Source organism: Scyliorhinus canicula, chromosome 8, assembly GCF_902713615.1.
Source record: "Scyliorhinus canicula chromosome 8, sScyCan1.1, whole genome shotgun sequence".
Classification (NCBI taxonomy): Eukaryota; Metazoa; Chordata; class Chondrichthyes; order Carcharhiniformes; family Scyliorhinidae; genus Scyliorhinus; species Scyliorhinus canicula.
The window spans coordinates 94218309-94235222 of NC_052153.1; the positions used below are offsets into that span (position 1 = coordinate 94218309).

At 44.1% G+C, this 16914-nt stretch overlaps 1 protein-coding gene across 3 annotated transcripts in view; it reads right to left on the bottom strand.

Annotated features, from left to right (window-relative positions):
• Nucleotides 1-16914, bottom strand: part of ostf1 (osteoclast stimulating factor 1) — a 95509-nt gene that overhangs the window by 36938 nt on the left and 41657 nt on the right. For all 3 annotated transcript variants that reach the window (XR_005461603.1, XM_038804935.1, XM_038804934.1), the window contains 4 exons: nucleotides 16801-16851; nucleotides 16635-16698; nucleotides 12277-12330; nucleotides 4232-4339 (listed from right to left, as the gene is read on the bottom strand). Coding sequence is in view for 2 of the 3 variants with exons in the window: in XM_038804935.1 (XP_038660863.1) it covers nucleotides 4232-4339; nucleotides 12277-12330; nucleotides 16635-16698; nucleotides 16801-16851 (277 nt within the window). In the remaining variant the exon portion in view is untranslated. The remainder of the gene's footprint in view (nucleotides 1-4231; nucleotides 4340-12276; nucleotides 12331-16634; nucleotides 16699-16800; nucleotides 16852-16914) is intronic.

The following is a 16914-nucleotide window of genomic DNA, read 5'->3' on the forward strand; positions in this document are numbered from 1 at the left end:
ATTTTTTTCCCAATTAAAGGGCACCTACCCTGCACATCGGTTGTGGGGTGAGACCCACACAGACATGGAGCAAATGTGCAAACTCCACACGGACAGTGACCCGGGGCCGGGACCGAACCTGGCTCACCGGCGCCGTGAGGCAGCTGCCTGGCTGTTCTTCTGTCGTGTTTTTGTATATAAATTTAAAAATGTTCAATTATAATATTTCCCCCAAAAATTCCACCCATCACATGCTTACCCACTCAGCCTGCCCAAATTCCCTGGAACCCTCTTGACATCCATCACAATTCATTGCTACCTAGTTTTGTGTTATCAGCAAACTTGGAAATATTACATTTTGTCCCCACATCCAAACCATTGATAGATTGTGAATAGCTGGAGCCCAAATACTGATCCTTACTGCGCCCCACCAGTCATAGCATGCCCTCCTGAGAAAGACATTTATTTCGACCATTTTCTGTCCATTAAGCAATTCTCAACCCACACCAGTATAGTACCCCCAATTTCATGTGATTTAATTTTGTTCACCAACCTCTTATGTGGGACCTTATCTAAAGCTTTCTGAAAATCCAAATACACCAAATCCACTAGTTCCTCCTCATTTTTCTGCTAGCTCCACCCACAAAAAAGCTCCAGCAGGTTATCAAACACGATTTCCCTTTCATAAATCCCACGTTGACTCTGCTCAATCTTACCATTATTAAGAATTCAGCTAACACACCCTTATATTCTAGCTGGGTTCGGCTCAACCAGTAAGATTACAAAAATCTGTCTGGCTCAGGTATAATACTATTTAATCTGCTGCCAAGGTTAACCTAATTAATTACAGCCTATGAGGAAATATTTAGCTCATTAACATCTCAACTATTCAGCTTTTCCTGCCCCCACACATTTTTTATATAATTGCAGTAACATATGCTCCCAAAACAATAATTACTTTTTCACAAAAGGATTTCAAAAATTAAAGCAAAATTCTGAAAATAACAGGAATATATGTATCTTCTATTTTATGCAATTCATGTTTAATGATATTTCATTCCTAGTCAGTTGACCTGTTTGCCAATTTTTCCAAACATGCCTGGTGAAGTGATGACAAGTGCCTTTTACGCTTTCAAGACAATCTAAAAAAGGTAAAGGGATTGAACCCTCAAGGTTACTTATACCTGCACATTAAAATTGGCTCCAATTTGATTAACCTTCAGCGATAAAATAATATGCATCTCCCTGCGCTTATTTTTTTAAAATGTTGACATTTGTATATGTGTGCCTCTATTTAAAAATATATTGGGTCAGATTCTGCCATAACTGCAGTGAGTACAGTTGTAACAAGCAAATGAGACATTAACTTCTGGCATTCAGGCATGTGCAGTTAAGTGCAGAGATACAGAAGTTGCTGATCATGGTAGCCTGCTCCTTCACAGAGTACATTACTGCAGGTCTTGAAGGTGCATTTGATTGGATAGATTAATGCAGTGTCTTGGACTTTCCCGTTAGTCTTCTCATAAAGGTGCTAAAAAGGTTAGGGTTTATGCATTCTAGGAATGAGTTATGACAGCAACTAAGTAATAAACATTGTGGAACACGTTTTCTGATCCCACAGAGGTTCATTTCCTCTAAAGAATTAGTTTGGAAGATTTATAGCCAACTAATGATTTGCCCCTCCCTGTGACGTTCATCACTCTCCCTTAATCCCATCTGTATTTCCTAATCTCATCCACAATAAGCAGGATAAATTCAAGATGGCCAATTACCACCCCATCAGTCTACTCTGGATCAAAGGAAGGTGCCATGTCTAACAAGAGAATCCAACCATCTCCCCGTGACATTCATTGACATTACCATTGCTGACTCCCCCATATCAACATCTCTAGATTTTCCAATGACCAAAGACTGAACAAAACCAGCCAATCATATAAATACTATAACTACAAGAACACGTTAAAGGCTCGGAATTCTGCAGAGCGCAACTCACCTCCTGACTTCCCAAAGCCTGTTTACGATATACAAGGCGCAAGTCAGGAGTGTGATGAAATATTCTGCACTTGGCTGGATGAGTGCAGCTCCAACAGCACTCAATAGGACAAGGCAGACTGCTTGATTGGCACCCCATCCACCACCAACACAGAGGCAGCAGTGTGTACTATAAGATGAACTGCAGCAACTCACCAAGATCCTTCAACAGCACTATCCAAACCCACAAACTCAATCCCAAGAAGAACAAGTGCAGCAGGCGCTTGGGGAGATCACCACCTGTAAGTCCCGCTTCGAGTCATATAATCCTGATCTATAACTATATTGCCTTTTCTTCACTGTTGCAGGTTCAAAATCCTGGAACTTCCTCCTGAACAGCAATGTGGATGTTCCTACACCACATGGACTGCAACATATCCAGGCAACGGCTCACCACCACATTCTCAAAGGCAATTTGAGATGAACGGTAAATGCTCAGTTAATCAACGAAGCCCATGAACAAATAAATAAATAAATCATTCTGCACGTGATTTAAATGTCATTTCTATTGTCCCTGTTTTATACTTCCTGGTTTAAGCTCTGTCAACCTTCAATCTTGAAAAATCATGCAGTTTTTGACTTGCTCACAGATCCCCTGTAAAGGGTGCCACACTTGATCAAATGCTGGATTACAGCAAGTGTCCTCCATAAATCCTGCAAAATTGCAGCAGACAGTTGCCAGTGAGCTGAACAGCAAGCACTGTTATTTCACTACTGACTGGAAAAGCTGGGCCACTGTTCTAAAAGCAGACGATAAATGTTTATTTTTATCAGTTTCATTTTAGATCAAAGGAGGTTAACAAAAAAAAACTAATCGCATTATACATCACAGCTGGTTTTTGTTTAAATTGAAGATGCATCAACGCGAGAGATATTGGAGGCAATTTTAACCCCCTGTTATTCGCTTGGGGTGAGGCAAAGGTGAAATTGTGAAAGTTGAACCAGCCCAATTCCTGGTTTAACTGCAGTGGGACAAGGCACAAGCACCAACCTAGAGGGTGGCATGGTAGCACAGTGGCTAGCCACTGTTACTTCACAGCACCAGGGAACCAGGTTCGATTCCTGGCTTGGATCACTGTCTGTGCGAAGTCTGCACGTTCTCCCAGTGTCTGCGTGGGTTTCCTCCGGGCGCTCCAGTTTCCTCCCACAAGTCCCGAAAGACGTGCTTGTTCTGTGAATTGGACATTCTGAATTCTCCCTCAGTGTACCTGAACAGGCACCGGAGTGTGGCGACTAGGGGATTTACACAGTAACTTCATTGCAGTGTTAATGTAAGCCTACTGGTGACAATAATAAAGATTACTACTACCAGGACGCTATATGCCTTTACTTTACATGGTTTATTTTTAAACAAGTTGACCAGTCCCAGGGCTTGGGAAACCTGGCAGGAAAGATTTATGGAACACAATAGTCAAGCAAAGAAGTTATAGAACATAGAACAGTACAGCACAAAACAGGCCCTTCGGCCCTCGATGTTGTGCCGAGCAATGATCACCCTACTCAAACCCACGTATCCACCCTATACCCGTAACCCAACAACCCCCCCTTAACCTTACTTTTTTTTTAAGGACACTACGGGCAATTTAGCATGGCCAATCCACCTAACCCACACATATTTGGACTGTGGTAGGAAACCGGAGCACCCGGAGGAAACCCACGCACATACGGGGAGGACGTGCAGACTCCGCACAGACAGTGACCCAGCCGGGAATCGAACCTGGGACCCTGGAGCTGTGAAGCATTTATGCTGACCACCATGCTACCGTGCTGCCCTCTTCTTTTTATAATTCTCTAGAACCATATATTGTTTAAGTATAATTGTTTGGGACTAAATAGAGTTAAAACTATGACTACAGTTACTTGACATATATTTTTTGTTTAAATCCTTGTCCATTAAATGATAATCATTTTGCAAGCTGCACAATCCCACAAATAACGGAATGTTATTGGTGGCATTGGTTAAAATATAGAATTCTAAGCAGCTTTGCATTTTATTTGTATACCATTTATTTTTCAATTGAAAATAAATTCAAACATACATAAAAACATAGCCTACAATGTGCAAGGTTGTGAATGTTGACAGGTAAACAATGAGCCAAACATGATTTTATGCTTAGCAACAAAGGTAATTTTCAAACATGCAAATCCTGAACACCTTCCAAGTTAAAAACAAAATACCTTCTATAATTCTGAGCTCTAATCGGCAGTAACAGAGTCTTACCTATGTGTCCTCCATGGCATGCCCAATAGAGAGCTGTGTTTCCAGCTTTGTCGAGAGCGTTCACTGCAACTCTGTTGTCTAAACATTCTTTCAACCAGCTTTCATTCCCTGAAAAATTGACACGAGTAAAGTTTTTTTTGGAAGGCTCACCAGTTTTAACAGCAAGTATAGAATGTAATAAATCAGCCAGCAGTTTGAGGTGGTGGCTTCTACATCCTCGCAGCTGCAGAAACAATGCAAAAAGTTAATTTGCCTAAATGAATAACCATTTTAGCTGCCAAGAGTTTTGTTGAAAAGCTGTTGGGCTGAGCAAAGGAACGGATTAGTAAGCCTAAAGATCACCCACTATATCTGGTGCTGTAGAACATAGAACAGTACAGCACAGGACAGGCCCTTCGGCCCTCGATGTTTTGCCGAGCAATGCTCACCCTACTCAAACCCACGTAACCACCCTATACCCGTAACCCAACAACCCCCCCCCCCCCCCCCCCCCCCCCCCCCCCTAACCTTACTTTTTAGGACACTACGGGCAATTTATCATGGCCAATCCACCTAACCTGCACATCTTTGGACTGTGGGAGGAAACCGGAGCACCCGGAGGAAACCCACGCACACACGGGGAGGACGTGCAGACTCCGCAGAGACAGTGACCCAGCCGGAAACTGAACCTGGGACCCTGGAGCTGTGAAGCATTTATGCTAACCACCATGCTACCGTGCTGCCCCTGTATTTCACTTCAGTAGATTTTGTGTCAAATTCACAACTATAAATGTAACTCCTGGGGGTTTAACTACGTTAATTGGTTCTGTGGAGTGGTCAGTTGGTCCACTTCCCAGGCAGCTTCTTTAAAAGTTTACTGACAGTGGGCATGTGTCAGAGAACCGCCCTAATACAGCTTCCTCTATTTTTCCAGCACACCCATCTCAGTCCAAAGTGTTCAGGAAAGGTCAGGAAAAAAAGATAGAAATGGGGTGGCAGTATTGGACGTGGAGAAAATTACAGTGCTGGGGAGAGAAAATGTCCCAAATGGGTCAAAGACAGAATCTAATTGGTTAGAGTTAAGAAGAACGGTGCCCACTGCAAACCGTGTGTGCGGGTGTAATGTAAGGGCATCTCTTTCTTCTTAACCACACGCACATACTTTGGTACATGTTTTACCATACCTACCTAAAGAAGGAACTCCTAAAAAAATTCAATACAAATATAAACGGTAATGATTGAAACAAAATACTGCATATACTGAAAAGAGAAGTACTAGAAATACTCAGCTGGTTTAGCAGCAATTCTGAAGAGATAAACAGAGTTAACTTCTTGAACCAAATGGGACTTTTCTTAGGAACTACAGAAGGAAATGATACCACGAGACTGCATTACACAATAAATAAGTTAAAGAGAATGAATAAGGAATCTGTGAAAATCAAACAGTAGCCCACAAAAAAAACAAGGCAGTCCCCTAGAAAATTTCAAGAATAGCCTCAAAAAAAGTATTATTTTGATATCTGCTTTTAAATCCACAACTGCTACCACAAAGGAGGACAAGGCAGCAGGTGCATGGGAACCTCATCACAGGTTCCCCTCCAAGCCACACACCATCCTAATTTGGAACAATTGGGCGGGATTCTCCAAACCCCACTAGGTCGGAGAATTCCCAGGGGGCGGGGTGAATCCCGCCCCGCTGCTGGCTGCCGAAGGAAACACGGTGGCCTGGCCCATAATCGGGGTCCACCGATCTGCGGGCGGGCCTGTGCTGTGGGGGCACTCATTTCTCCCGCTCCGGCCTCTGTAAGGCTCCGCCATGGCCGGCGCGGAGATGAAACCCCTGTGCATGCGCGAGAACACGCCAGCAGTCCTACGCATGCGCGGGACCACAGCGGCCCTTCGGCGCCGGTTGGTACGACGCCACGTTGGCCTAGCCCCCAGAAGTGCGGAGGATTCCGCAACTTCCGGGTGGCTCGACGGCAGAGTGGTTTGCGCCGTTCTTGGCGCCAGCGTGCCAAGTGTGGGAGAATCCCACCCAATCTTTCCGTTCCTACACTGTCACTGGAACAAAATCTTCAAATTTCCTTACTAAAAGCACTTTAACTGTGCCAGATGGATTCCAGTGTTTCAAGAAGGCTCACCACCATCTTATAAAGGGCAATTAATGAGCAACAAATACCGGCCTTGCCAGCGATGTCTACATCCGATGGAAGAATTAAGAAAAATGCATCACCCCACACTCCTCTGTATTAAGTTACACCTGTCTACTCATTCTGTAGCCTAGATATATCCTGTGGCAGTTGATTGGTATCATCCTCACTGTCACACCCTCCCATATTTGGACTTCCAAAAGTGGTTAATATGCTACATAATACATAAGTTGAAGTCCATGCAATAAAAGGGACAGTAGCAACATTAATATGAAATTTGTTGTGAGACAAGAATCCAAGAGTAGTGGTGAACAATTGGTTTTTGGACTGGAGGAAGATGCACAATGGATTTCCCGAGGTCACTACGAGGACCACTTGTGTTATATTGATAACCTGGAAATGGGTTCACGGGGCATAATTTCAAAATTTGCAGATGACACAAAACTTGGATATCGTGAGGAGGATACCGATAGACTTCAAGTGGACATGACAGGCTGGTGGACTGAGCAGAAATGTCACAGATGAAATTTAATGCACAAAATTGTGAAGTGATACATCTTGGTAGGATGAATGAAAAGATGCAGCATAAAAAAAGGTATAAATCTAAAGTGATTGCAGAAATAGAGAGATCAAAGGTTCAGGGCAACTTGACAAAGTGAATGAAAAGGCAAACTGGATCCCAGACTTTTTTTTAAATGGAGGCACCTGGTACAAAAATAAGGTGGTTGTGAATAACCTCTATCATCAAATAAAGCAGGCTCTTCGGCCTCAAATGGAGCAGTGCCCAACTCTGGGCAACACTCCTCGGCAAAGATGTGAAGGCTTTAGAAAAGATATGGAAAAATTCACAAGAATTATCCCAGGAATAAGGAACTTTAGTTATGCGGATAGATTGGTTTAACTGGATTTATTGGGCGTGCTCTCCTCAGAGAAGATGAAAAGGAGATTTGATGGAGATTTTCAAAATCGTATGTGGTCTAAACAGGGTAATGAGAGATAAACTTCCAATGGTGGACAAATACTTTAAAAAATATCTTTTTATTGGCATTTTCAAAATTCTGTACATTGCCGTTCGTTTTCATTTATTGTATTGTACAAAAGGCTTTTTCTTAGGTTTCTCTATTTACAGTCTGTCGCCATCTGACTCAGCGTAAATCCTCCCTTACCCTCCCCAGCGTCCCTCTCCCTAATCCTCCTCCCCCTGTTCACCTCCCACTGATGCACTTCCTTTTTTTCTTATAAATGTTTTAAAATACAGTTTTGTACAAGTTATGGATACAGGTATTACCTTGCAAAGCAAAACACATAGGCTCAAGGAAATAGAACCGGACAAGAGGGGTCTTTTCTCCCCTCTCTTATATCCTTTCATTTTACCGATCATCTAACTGGGGTAGAGGGGGCATCTGGGTGGTGCCCCCTAATGCTTTTTACATTCTTTGTGCAGTTGCCTCGGCATCTGCATTGCTCGTTTCCCCTTCCTGTTTTCTTTGCGTTCTCTCGCTGTGCTGTGGTTGCTGCCACTGTCGGCTTCCCCGAGCTCCCCCGCCCCACTCACCGTTTTTTGTTCTCTTATCTGTTCCCTTCTTCTGGTTTCCCTTTTTTGTTCTCTCCCCCACCTCCATTCCCACCCCCCACCTCACTTTGCTCCCCCCCCCCGCCAGGGTTCTCTCTCGCTTTTCTCTTTTTGTCTTGTCCTGGCTAGTTATCCCTGGCTACATATTTATTTATGTGTTGCCCACAAACTGAGAACTGTCGGGTGAATGGCCCCCATGTTTTGTGGAAGCCCTCTTCCGACCCAAGGATGGCAAATTTGATTTGGAGAAATTCCGGTAGGTCGGACAGCCAGTCTGCAGCTTTAGGTGGTGCTACTGACCGCCAGCCAAGCAGGATTCTACGGCGGGCAATCAGGGAGGCAAAGGCAAGGACATCCGCCGTCCTCCCCAGGAATAGATCTGGCTGGTCTGATGCCCCAAAAACCGCCACTTTCAGGCATGGCTCCACCCTCATCCCCACCACTTTGGACATTGCCTCGAAGAACATCCAGTACCCAACAAGTCTGGGGCAAGACCAGAACATGTGGGCATAGTTGGTCGGGCCTCCTTGGCACCATTCACATCTATCCTCCACCTCTGGGAAGAACCTGCTCATTTAGGTTCTGGTCAAGTGGGCTCTCTGTACCACTTTTAGCACATGTGGAGGTAGAGTTGACCTTGTGCAGTGCTTCGCTCCAGAATCCCCACCCTATTTTGAACTGCAAGTCTTCCTCCCATTTCCTCCTTGTCGTGTCCAGTGGTGGACACATACTTAAGGTGTTGCACCAAAAAAAAATAACGGTGGCCTGAAGAAATTTGATTTTACAGTCAATGGTTACAATCTGGAATGCAATGCCCGATAGTGGAAGCAGGTTCAATTGAGGCTTTCTAGAGGAATTGAATAAGTACTGGAGTGAAAATATTTGGCGGAACATAGGGGAATGAGACGAGTTAAGTTGTTCTTTCAGAGAACTGGCATGGATACGATGAGCTGAATGACCTCCTGCTATGCTGCAACCATTCTACAATTGTGAGTTCTCTTCTCAACATTATCCAGGAGTTCATACCAAGCTGATTCTGCCAGCTCCAATCATAGTTCCAGCAGTCAATATCATCATCATATTACCTGGCTCCAAATTGGAATCTCCACAAATCAGAGCACTCCAAGTCCATTCTGGGCAAGTTTAAAAAGTATGTGCCAGAAACATTTATTAAAACAGTTGCAACCTTGCAAAGCTATTTATTACATTCCACGTAATGTCAAATCCTAAAGCAAAATGACTGACCTTGCACCTACCTAGTACTTTTCATGTCCCCAGGATATCCTAAAGAGATTCAGAGCCAATTAAGGACTTAACTGTAATCATTGTTATACTGCAGGGAAATGTGGTAGTCATTTTTACACAGCGCGTTCCCACAAAGCAATAAAATAAAGCAGATAATCAATTTAGAATTCAGGAATAAATGCTAGCCAGGAAACAAAGACCTCTGCCGCTCATCTCTGATAAGAGCCAAGGGATTTTTTATGTCCACCTGAGAAATCAGAAGATGCTAATCTCATCGGAAAATTGGCACCTCCAAAAGTGCATCATACCTTTAGTCCTGCACTGAAGTGTCTACACTGGTTATGTGTGCCAGTCTTTGGTGTGGAACTTGAGTTCATATTGTTTCAAGAGCATCAACGTTCTTGCCTTGAGGGGCAGCAGGGTGGCGCAGTGAGTAGCATTGCCGCCTCACGGCGCTGAGGTCCCAGGTTCGATCCCGGCTCTGGGGTCACTGCCCGTGGGGTTTGTAAATTCTCCCAGTGTTTGCCTGGGTTTTGCCCCCACAACCTAAAAACGTGCTGGGTAGGTGGATTGGCCATGCTAAATTGCCCCTTAAATTGGAAAAAATGAATTGGGTATGCCAAATTTATTTTTAAAAAAACTTTCTTGCCTTGAAATAATTCTAGTCAAATTGCAACTGTTTCAGTGACAACAATTGAATTATAAATTTTTCTCTCTAACTGTGTTTCAGGTATTGCACCAAGTAATTCATGGATTATGGCTCAAGCTGTTAGAAATATCAGCTTAGGGTTCACCGCTTGGGTAAAGCTCCTGTACAACGCTCCCATGGCGAGTGTACAGACCAACAATACCAACTCCCAATACTTCCAGCTGCACAGGGGCACCAGACAAGGATGCCCACTGTCCCCGCTGCTGTTCGCACTAGCAATCGAACCGCTAGCAATCGCGCTCAGGGCAGCAAAAAATTGGAGGGGGATCCGAAGGGGAGGTAGAGAGCACAGAGTCTCACTCTATGCGGATGATCTGCTCCTCTATATCTCGGACCCACAAAGCAGCATGGACGGAATCATCGCGCTCCTGAAAGAGTTTGGAGCCTTCTCGGGCTACAAACTCAACATGAGCAAAAGTGAGATCTTCCCATTACACCCGCAAGGGGGGGGGGGGGGGGGGGGGGGGGGGGGGGGGGCAGCACTAAAGGGGCTGCCGTTCAAACAAGCCCGACATAAATTCCGCTACCTGGGGATCCAAATAGCCCATGACTGGAAAGGGATCCACAAATGGAACCTCACCAGCCTGACGGAGGAAGTTAAAAAGGACCTGCAAAGATGGAACACACTCCCGCTCTCCCTCGCGGGGAGAGTTCAGACGATCAAAATGAACGTACTGCCCAGGTTCCTCTTCCTGTTTAGATCCATTCCGATCTACATCCCCAAGGCCTTTTTCAAAGCGCTGGACAAACTCATCATGGCGTTCGTATGGGGGGGTAAAAATGCTAGGATCCCAAAGAAGGTCTTACAAAAAACAAAAACCAGGGGAGGGTTAGCCCTCCCGAATCTACAATTCTACCACTGGGCAGCAACAGCCGAGCGAGTAAGGGGATGGATCCAGGAGCCAGAAGCTGAGTGGGTGCGTGCGGAGGAGGCCTCCTGCATGGGAACCTCCCTCCGGGCCCTCGCCACGGCAGCACTCCCATCCCCACCCAAAAAACACTCCAGCAGCCCAGTGGTGACAGCCACCCTCCAATCCTGGAACCAACTGCGGCAGCAACTTGGCCTGACCAAAATGTCGAACAGGGCTCCCATCTGCAACAACCATAGGTTCAAACCAGCACTGACCGACGCCACCTTCAAAAGGTGGAGGCAGGACGGGGGGACACTGACAGTCAGGGACCTATACACGGACGACAGGATCGCAACACTGGACGAACTGACAGAGAAATTTCAGCTAGCTGGGGGGAACGAGCTACGGTACCTGCAGCTCAAAAACTTCCTACGAAAGGAGACAAGGACGTACCCACAACCGCCACGACAGACACTACTGGAAGACCTACTGGACGCAAGTATCCTAGAGAAAGGGAACTGTAGTGACATGTATGACCGACTGGTAGATAGGGACGACACCGTACTGGACGCAACAAGGAGGAAATGGGAGGATGACCTGGGGATGGAGATCGGGTGGGGACTCTGGAGCGAAGCACTGCATAGGGTCAACTCCACCTCCACGTGCGCAAGGCTCAGCCTGACGCAACTAAAAGTGGTACATAGAGCCCACTTAACAAGAACCCGTATGAGTAGGTTCTTCCCGGAGGTGGAAGACAGATGTGAACGGTGCCAAAGAGGCCCGGCCAACCACGCCCACATGTTCTGGTCTTGCCCCAGACTCGTGGAGTACTGGACAGCCTTCTTCGAGGTAATGTCCAAAGTGGTGGGAGTGAGGGTGGAGCCATGCCCGATAGTGGCGGTCTTCGGGGTTTCAGAACAGCCAGATCTATTCCTGGGGAGGAGGGCGGATGCCCTTGCCTTTGCCTCCCTGATCGCCCGCCGTAGAATCCTGTTTGGCTGGCGGTCAGCAGCACCGCCCAGAGCTGCGGACTGGCTGTCCGACCTCTCGGAATCTCTCCAAATGGAGAAAATCAAATTTGCCATCCGAGGGTCGGACGACGGCTTCCACAGAACGTGGGAGCCATTCATGCAACTGTTCCGGGACCTATTTGTGGCCAATGTACAAGAGGAAGAATAGTCGGGGGAAGGTAGCGGGAGGGGGGGGGGGGGGGGGGGGGGGGGGGGGGGGGCTACAGGTTCGTTCCGGGGGTTCGATGGCTAGCTAAGGCCCAAAACCAAGCTAAATAAACATGTTGAGGGGGGGGGGGGGGGGGCGCAGTTACTACTACGAAGATGCTTACCTGTAAATATGTATGTTAATTTTTGCGTGTTTGTGTTTGTTTTTGTTTGTTTTTTTTTTGTTTTTTTTTGTTTCTCTCTCCTAACAATTTGTAATTTGTTCAATATAAAATACGAAAACTGAATAAAAACATTTATAAAAAAAAAAAAAGAAATATCAGCTTACACTTATCATTTACTTCTATAAACATTACTTACCGCGTTTGGCAGCTTCATGCAATGGGTTATCAATTGACTCTACATGCTCAGCCACTGTGAAGAGAAATTAGAAATTAATTTTCACGTGAAGAAAAACTACATTTCATCCAATTTTTCAGATCACTGCAAGTTACATAATTGGCCCTGAAATCCAGAAATCAGAATCAGAAAGCATCCTACATGTTAAACTGAAAGGGGACATTTCAGCCTCTGTTCGGGTTTCAATTTTAAAATAATATTCATCATCCCTTTCTTTTTGACCCTCTCTTTGCGTAAAGTCCTTCCATTCATAACTTCATCTTTTGGAAATTCCCTTATCTGCACAAATGTCTTTGCACATCAGTTCACCCACTGCAGGCCCAAGTGTTTACTTACCTACAATTTTTAAAATAAAAAAAATGTCCAAATAAAGTTACGAAACAAATGCATCGGAAGCATTTCCTGCAGTAGAAAGTGAGTACTGTGCATGTGTGTGTCTACCGCTGTTTGCACATGGGAGTTCCTTGTTGCTACGGTTTAATTCCTGATTGCAGTCCATCTCCACTCTCAAGTACTGCAAGTGTGACAAGTTTTACATTCTTATTTTGGTAAACAATTTCTCGTTAAATTTATTACAAACAGTTTTTAGTGCCTTTGATGTCTTTTATTGCCTTGAACTGGCCTTCACTGCGAGAGGATTCGAGTACAGGAGTAGGGATGTCTTGGTGCAATTATACAGGGCCTTGGTGAGGTCAAATCTGGAATAGTGCATGCAGTTTTGGTCTCCTTATCGGAGGAAGGACGTTCTTTCTCCAGAGGGAGTGCAGCGAAGATTTTCCAGACTGATTCCTGGGATGGCTGGACTAACATATGAGGTGAGATTGAATCGATTAAGACTACATTCGCTGGAGTTCAGAGGAATGAGGGGGGAATCTCACAGAAACCTATAAAATTCTAATAGGACTAGATAGGATAGATGCAGGGAGGATGTCTCCAGTGGTGAATATGTCCAGAACCATGTGCCACAATCTGAGGATACGGGATAGGCCCTTTAGGACAGAAATATCCTCACCCAGAGAGTAGTGAGCCTGTGGAATTCATTAACACAGGAAGTAGTTAAGGCCAAAACATTGTATGTTTTCAAGAAGTAGTTAGATATAGCACCTAGGGCGAAGGGGATCAAAGGATATTGGGGGAAAGCGGGATTAGGCTATTGAGTTGGATGACCAGCCATGATCATAATGAATGGCAGAGAAGGCTCAAAGAGCCTTATGGCCTCCTCCTGCTCCTATTTCTGATATTTCTGTAATCCGTTATATATGTCAAATGTAGGGCAGCTAGAACCAATCTAATTGACTCCCATTTTAAGCATGTTTGTCATTAGTGATTTCAAGGAATATAATCCTTGCAAATGGCGGAGCTTTACTGTACACGTTGAGCGGTTTTCCAGGAAACATACACACATACGAATTAGGAGAAGTAGGACATTCGGTCCTTGAGCCTGCTTCGCCATTTAATAAATCATGGCTGATTTATGTGTGTTTTAATAACAGCACAGCCATGACTGTAGACAATCTGGAAATATAATTTTCAAAGCATTTGCCAATAGTAAAGAAAATCTGAAAACTACAGTAAACAGAAATAAGAATATGAACAGAAATATGTAACCATTAATACCCATACAAAGGCGGAATTTTGTGTGCCCCCACAGCGTGTTTTGTGGTATCGGAGGCGGCCCCCCACCACTGGCCAGCAGCGAGGTCTTCTGATCACAGCGCCGTCAACTGGGGTTTCCCATTGTATGTACAGACTTCCCAGTGGCGGGGATTCATAGTCAGCGGAAAGAGGACCCCGGCGGCGTGAACAGCCAGAAAACCACAGCCGATATTTTGACAAGTAATAATCCCACTTTATTCCGATAAACAAAACTCAAATTGCTGCTCTTAAAGAAAAATGCATTCTGGGTCATTTTATGACTGTAGTATTCACAAATTTAGTTAATTTGGAAACCTATAGTGGAGGAGGACATGGATGACAAGGGCAACCCCACTCCCTGTGAAATTAGTTGAAATACAAATGAAATTTTCTGAAAGCGGCTCAGTAAACTTGAACCGAGATTGTAGTTCTCGGCCTGAGATATTAATACGCCAGGCCGCATGCTCCGGTTTCCTCCTACAAGTTCCGAAAGACATGCTTAAGTGAATTGGATATTCTGAATTCTCCTGAATTCTCCCTCTGTGTACCCAAAAAGGCACCAAAGTGTGGCAATTAGGGGATTTTCACAGTAAAGTCATTGCCGTGTTAATGTAAGCCTACTTGGAAGCATATTGCGGTGCCTTTGTCAGACATTTTCCAGGCCTCTCTGAACACAGGATTAGTCCCGGGGGACTGGAGGATTGCAAATGTGGCGCTGGTGTTTAAGAGGCAAAGGATAACCCAGGAAACTACAGACCTGTCAGCTTGACAGCAATAATGCGAAAACTGATGGAGGCCATAATATGGGATGAGGTAAATATACACAAAAATAAGTTAATACTAGATAGTCAACATGGCTTTGTCAAGGGCAGATCATGTCTAATAAATTGAATTGAGTTCTTTGACAAGGTGACACAGGCAATGGATAAAGGCAGTGTCGTGGATGTTGTACATCTGGACTTACCACAAAACATTTGATGCAGTGCCACATGGCAGGTTGGTTAGCAAATTAAAAATGTTTGGGATTGATGGGTCCTTGGCCACATGGATTAGAAGTTGGCCAAGAGATAGGAAACAGAGGGTAGGTATAGATGGGCATTTCTCAGACTGGAAACGAGTTGAAAATGGTGTTACCCAGGGCTGTGTTGGGACGCTTACTTTTTATGATTTATATAAAATGATTTAAAAGTGGGTGCTTGAGGGCAAAATCTCTAAATTTGCAGATGATACTAAGCGAGGGAGAATAATGAATTGAGAGGATGACATTGAGTGACTTCAGAGGGGCATTGACAAGTTGGTCAAATGGGCAGACACCTGACAGATGAACTTCAATACAGCGAAATGTGTGGTAATGCATTTTGGTAGAAGAAACCTGGGGAGACAATGTAGGCTCATTGGTACAACTTTTGAGGAGAGTACAGGAGCAAAGGGACCTCGCTCGGGGTTCAAATGCATAATTCTCTGAAGGTGGCCAGGCAAGTTGAAATAGTTGTTAAGGTTTAAAGCAGGAGTTCTCAACCTTTTTTTAAACCCATGGATCCCTTTTCCTCTTCATTTTTTTTTGTGGACCCCCATAGCCATTCCACAGAAAAAAAAGCTTCTTATATGCGTGGTAAACTAATCCTAAAGTCCATCTACCTTACCGTGAGGGTTGGAAATGGATTAGTGGTATTTTCGTACGTTGCCAAACTTATTCTAATATGAAAAGTAATGAAAAAACTTTTTACTGACTAAATTGAATTAAATTACTCTAAAAATAACCAATTCATATCAAATATACACAATTTCTAGTGATTACTGTGTTAAAGAGAGAGAGAGAGAGAGCGAGAGAAAGGTGAATATTCATCATGAAAACAAACATTTTTTTCTTCTACTTGATTCTCAGTAATAACAATTGTTCTGAAGTAGAATTGCTCTATGAACCACTAAAATATCACCGTGGACCCCCAATTCGGTATTTTTTTGTGTGGACCCCCAGTAATGTTACATGGACCCCCAGGGTCCATGCGGACCCCAGTTGAGAACCACTGGTTTAAAGCATGCTTGGGTTCATAAATAGAGGCATAGACTATAAAAGCAAGGAGTGATGCTACACTTCGACAAATCATTGGTCAGAACACATTTAGAGTTTTGCGTTCAGTTCTGGGCACCTTATTTAAGGAAGGATGTTAAAGCCCTGGAGAGAGTGCAGAGAAGATTTACGAGAATGTCACCAGGAAAGAGGAATTTTAGATACAAGAAAAGACTGAAGAAATTGGGATTGTATTCCTTGGAGCAGAGAAGATTAAGAGGCGACCTTATTGAGGTGTTCAAAATTCTGAACAATTTTGACAGGGTAAAGAAAGATATTCTGTTTCCACTAGTTGGTGTGTCAGTGACTAGGGGGGTCACAACTTCAAGATGGTCAGTAAGAGAGCTAAGAGTGAGATAAGGAAAAACTTCTTTACACAGAGAGTTGCTGGGGTTTGGAATACGCTGCCTGGGAGAGTGGTGGAGGTGGATTCCATGGGACGTTTCACAAACGATTTGGATATATATTTGAAAATTGATTAATTTAGAGAGCTATGGAGACATGGCTGGAGAATGGGACCAGCTAGGTTGCTCTTTTGGGAGCTGGTGCAGACACAATGAACCAAATGGCCTCCGTCTGTGCTGTAAGTAACAAACAAATCCCTTATGCTTACCATAGTTGCTCGGAATTAATCCTGTTCGGCCTCTGCAAGTTCCTTTCCACCAATTGGGATCACTCTTAAAAGGAAAGTAATAAAAATAAATTTATGTAACACAATAAATAAATTAATAAATCTAGAATTAAAACATAGAAAGATATATAATTGATTAAGAACTTACAATATCTGAAATGTAAAGTACATCTCCTTCATCAAAGTATAATTCATCTGGCTAAAAAAAACAAAAAGGCATATTCAATTAACAAAGTTATCAAATATACTAGTCATTGCATAG